A 5,000-nucleotide genomic window follows, 5' to 3' on the forward strand; every position below is an offset into this window, starting at 1 on the left:
ACATTTACAATGCTTCCTAAACACAAGCGTAAACATGGCGGCGGGTGCTGCAGCGACACTAGATGGCGCACTTTACCAGTTCCAATATGGCTGCCAGCCTGTGGTGAACGCAGCAAGAACAGCTTGTTAGTGATGAGCCCTACGGTCAGCCTGTGGTTCTCCAGCAGGTCCCTGCACACCTGACCGGTTCACACACACACACCAGAGTACTTTAGTGGTGCAGTACCAACCACGTACAGAACCCTAACATGGTAAAGGACACGATCGGTGTGTCTGAACTTCTGACGGGGATAATCTGGGGTTGGGATATTCCTGGATTAAAACTCCTGGTCGGATAGCTTGGACGCCCCTGGAGTAACGGTCCCACCGGTGTTCTCTGCCCCTCAGGCATAAGCTACGGGAAGCATGACTACTGCTTCACATGCTTACACACTGAATCCATCCACACACACACACACGTGCTGCTTTCTGAAAGCTGTCAGCCGAGAGCTTGTTGCACCAAAGAGTCGCCTCTAGCTGCTCCACATCCTTGAGTCTCCAACAGAACCAGCCACGTTCTGGAGAGCGGAGACTCTACTCACTAAGCAGACGCCACGTGTGTCTAGCTGCAGATCCTGCTCATCTCCAGCGGCGGTGATGGGACGAGACCGGGGTCGGGTTGGTGTGAGTAGCTGGGGCGGTGGGTGGGTGGGTACGAGCCACAGCTCCAGGTGGAAGAGTTTACAGGACCTGTGTCCTTCAGAGCAGCGAGGCACATCGTTCTACAATAATATCTGTTCATGACATAGAAGTCCTCCTTCAACTGGAAATACTTGAATTCAGTGAAACCCCACCTCTCCACATTAGGACACCGCTGCAGACGCGTCCCACTCAGCCCCCTCCCTGAGAATCTCCGTCAGAGGGTCAAGCCTCTGACGGAGATTTCATGCATGAAGCCAAGCAGCGCTTTGGGGGATTTTTCACGAGGAAATAACAATAGAACCTGGTCAGAAGCTCCAAAAGGGGATTTTGCTTGATAGTGGACCTTTCAGTGGTCCTAGCTTTGAGCACTAGTGAGGGTAGATGGGTTAGGGTTACCGCCTGGTCTGTCTACCAAACCCCACCTGTTATGTGGATAATGACTGAAATTACGAGGCTGGGAATCACCTGGAAGCAGCATCCTCCCTGCTAGAAGCTCGGAGTGGAGGTGCTGCTCCGTCACATCAGAGGGCGTCTGATAGGGACACCTGCCATGGAAGCAGGCCCACTGAGGCGGGGCCCACCCAGGTCTCTGTGGACTCACAGCTTCTGTCTCATCCCCAGAAAGATGGAGCGCTCGAGCACGCCGAGCTCTAATGTGGACCTGGGCTCTGTTCCAGCTGGGCCAAGGTTCAGCAGCACCAACTCATCACCGGTTTCCTCTTTCAGACGCTGCCTCAGCGCTCAGACTGATCCGGACACATGCTACGTCCCCCCAGCTAAAACCTCTGGCTACAAACATAAGGAGCTGTGGATGTCCAGGCGGACGGCGGCGTGCGGGTTGGGCTGATTAAAGCTTCAGACATGCAGCCAGTGTGAACGCAGCTTTTGTGCTCTTGGGAGGGAAAATGAGATCCTGGAAGTAAAACAAAGCAGTGACTGGAGACAACACTGTCATTTCAAGTTAAACAGAGTCTGGAAGGGTTGCTCGTCACACACAGACAGCTGCGGCTGGCTGAGCCTAGAGCAGGTCTTCAGTCAGAGAGCTGGTGGTAACCATCAAACTCAGCCTCGCTCCCGTTGTTGTAGTAGGTGTCAACGGGGTTGGCGCAGTACTTGTTGTCGTAGACCTGGCGAGGAAGGCCGTAGGTGGTCATGCCCTGCTGCGAGGCCACTTTGTTGGTGCCCATCTGAAGAGAGATGGTGGAGGTGTCACACTTCTCCAGCTGGAGGCTTTTGTCAAAGATGTGCCTTCTGGTTCCTGGTGCCATCATGCCAGCCTGGAGGGAAGAGGGTTTTCAGAGAGGTGCTTGTGTTAAGTAGCAGGCTGCACTAGCCAAATGTCTGCATTCTCCTTTGACTAAAACCAATAATGTGGGAGGGGCTTAAATGAGAAGTTTCTCTCCACCTGGCTGGCTCCCTTGTTGGTGCCCATCTGAAGGCTGATGGTGGACTGGTCCATTGGGTTGTCCATGCCTATCTTGGCATCATACAGGTGGCGCCGCGTCCCGTAAGAGGTCATGCCCTTTTGGCTGGCGAGCTTGTTGGTACCCATCTGGAAAGGAAACAGCAAATGACACGATGCGTCACTCTGAGAGTGAATCATGGCAGAACCAAGACCCGCACAACCACAGCTCAGAGCATCCGAACGGGTGCTGGCACCTGAAGTCCAAACGCGAACCCTGACCTTTAAAGCTGCTCTTCAGGGTGTCTACAGAATGCTGCAGAGAGCGCACCATGTGGCCGTCAGAGGAACTGCAGTCAGCAGAAAGCGCACTCTGGGGACCTTTACCACATGTTACCTATTTATTTATCACTATTTACTACCGCCTTAGCTCCAGTAACAGGAAGAGCTGCGCTGGAAGGAGAGGCCGATGATGGTCGGGGGGTAAGTGGTGGAGAACCCTGGAGAACCACCAAGTTTCATCAGCAGTCACAGAAGGTTATGCCGGGGTGCAGGGCAATGTGGTGGTGAAGGTTCTCAGTCATTCAGGTCCAGACATGAAAACGGGTCAAGGGTGAAAAAGGTGAGCACACACACACACACACACACACACACACACACACACACACACACACACACACACACACACACACACACACACACACACACACACACACACACACACCACCTTTATGCTCTGTGTGGTGTCACCAGTCTGTGTGTGGAACGTTCCTAAGCATCAGAACAGCTGTGAGCGTGTTGGAACAGCGTCTGGTGGTAGAACGGGGGAACCGCAGCACACAAGGTCTGGGCCATCCACACGAGTTCCTCATCACCTAATGATTTCACTCAAATAATGACATCAGTGGAAACATGGCTTTCTTGTGTAACTGGTGCTAAAGCCAGTGAAAGACACGTGTGACCGACGGGAATCCTACGTTATATCATGGCTGTTCTGTTATTGGACGATTAACCGAGCGTGCTCTCTGGAGGGAACGCGTTCTCCGTGAAGGAAATCCTTCTGCTGGGATTTGGGACCAACCTCAGAGGTCCGGTTCAGGTTTTACAACGAGAACCTCCTCTGCCCCCTGATCATACACGCTGCGTTGCCATGGTAACCAGGAGCGTCTTAGTGAGCAGGTGTTACGTATATAACAGTTATTTGATTCTATTTAAATGAATGTTTTTAAATGAACAACTTAAAAATTGATCTTAATGTTAAATTATCGATGAAATAGATAAACAGATGACACGTCTGGCCTGGTTTATTCCGTTTGAACCCAAAGGTCTCGTTTCAGAAACGTGACGAACCAGGTGTGCCGCTGAAAACACTAAAACCATAAAGAGTCGTAAACGTGTGCGAAGACGAGTCAGACACGGTAAGTCGGTGAGTAGATACATACTTTACACTGTTGCATGACTTGTTGCTGACTGAAAAAGAAGCTTGAGATGTTTTTAGAGCTGACTGCTTCTGATTCACCGTTAGCATTGTTAGCGCAACGTTAGCCTAGCCTGCTTCACCTGATGCTAGAGTAAAACTAAAAGATGCCGTGGCTTCTTAGGGGTACTAGAAAGAACTTCTGGGTCACTCCTGTTTACCGGCTTTGACTCTTCTCTGCTGGTGTTGAATTACAAATGCCATGCACTGCAGCGTTAGCCAGTGAGACTTGGCAACCCCGTGGACTAAAATACCAGGATGTGAAAAGTAGCTACGTCCTTTTTTTGAGGTGGAAAAGCCGACAGCCCCTTAATGCCAGCTGTAGCTAATTAGCACCAAATGCAACCAAAACACCTCGTGTGCCTGAAAGAAAACCTACGAGTGAAAATATGAAAATGAGTTCAGGCATGAAGGGTTGAAGGATTTCATGAGACATTAGACCTAAAGTTTAGAATTTGTCACCTGAAGGCCTATGATGTTCCGGCCCTCCATGAGCTTCTCAGGGGCAAAGTGTCGCTGCTGTTTCTCAGCGTACTTCACTCCCAGGTCATACCTAGAGTGGAAACCTTTGGACTTGGCCTGAGGAAAGAAAGAGCGGGAGAAATAAAGACAACCGTGGAAGCTTTGTACACATCATGCATCGCGTATTCTGCTCATATGACTGAAACTGGCTTGTATCAGTCGCCGTGGAGACCGGTTCACCGCTGCAAACCAGGAACCGGCACACCTGCTACTCTGGTTCCCAGCTTGTTCCAGCAGGAATGAGCCAACAAGCTGGTTTTGGTTTGATTCCATTAACAATCGGTGTCACTTTAGCTCAAAGGAAATGCTGCCTGTAGATCTGGAACATCTCAGTGAACCCTGAGCTCCATCACGCAGAACTTGCTAGAAGATGGAGAGTGCACCTGAGGTGGCTAACAGGATGAAGGCTGGAGGACACCAAGCTAAAGAAAAGCAGACCCTGCATAAACACGGAGACACCGCCTTAGCTGAGCAATGGTTGCTCCATCTGCTGTTCCCTACGGTGGCTGTGCGTCTCCAGACCAGAGATGGCTGGTTCAAGTCGTTCCAAGATCTTTTTGTTTCCCTCTCAAATTCCAGTTGGTTTTCCTTTCTTCTTGTGTTCAGGGTTCTTCCTGTTTCATGTAACCTTTGATGGGTGTCTGTGGGATTTGGTACAAGCTTGGCCTTGGCTTATCTTCTCCTTAGGGAGTGGCAGCAGCTGTCAGGAGTGAGACCATCTGCTGCAATGTGAGGAGAGATGACCTGGTGTCAAGTAGGGAGGCGCAGAGCTACTTCTCTCCAGGAAAACCATCAGGGACAGACTGATGCTCTGCAAAAGGTCCAGAGAGGAACTGCTGATGACTGGAGGAACGTCGTCTGATTGTTTGGAACGTGTAGAACGGGTGGGGAACCCTGGTCCAGCATATTTTAGTTTCG

At 50.9% G+C, this 5,000-nt stretch overlaps 1 protein-coding gene across 1 annotated transcript in view; it reads right to left on the reverse strand.

Moving 5' to 3' along the window:
• Positions 1-5,000, reverse strand: part of cnn1b (calponin 1, basic, smooth muscle, b) — an 11,809-nt gene that overhangs the window by 150 nt on the left and 6,659 nt on the right. The window contains exons 5-7 of the mRNA XM_070543064.1: positions 4,023-4,139; positions 2,087-2,233; positions 1-1,958 (exon numbers count right to left, since the gene is read on the reverse strand). The exon at positions 1-1,958 is cut by the window's left edge and continues 150 nt beyond it. Coding sequence (XP_070399165.1) covers positions 1,713-1,958; positions 2,087-2,233; positions 4,023-4,139 — 510 coding nt within the window. The 3' untranslated portion in view covers positions 1-1,712. The remainder of the gene's footprint in view (positions 1,959-2,086; positions 2,234-4,022; positions 4,140-5,000) is intronic.

Source organism: Nothobranchius furzeri, chromosome 12 (genome assembly GCF_043380555.1).
Source record: "Nothobranchius furzeri strain GRZ-AD chromosome 12, NfurGRZ-RIMD1, whole genome shotgun sequence".
Taxonomy (NCBI): domain Eukaryota; kingdom Metazoa; phylum Chordata; class Actinopteri; order Cyprinodontiformes; family Nothobranchiidae; genus Nothobranchius; species Nothobranchius furzeri.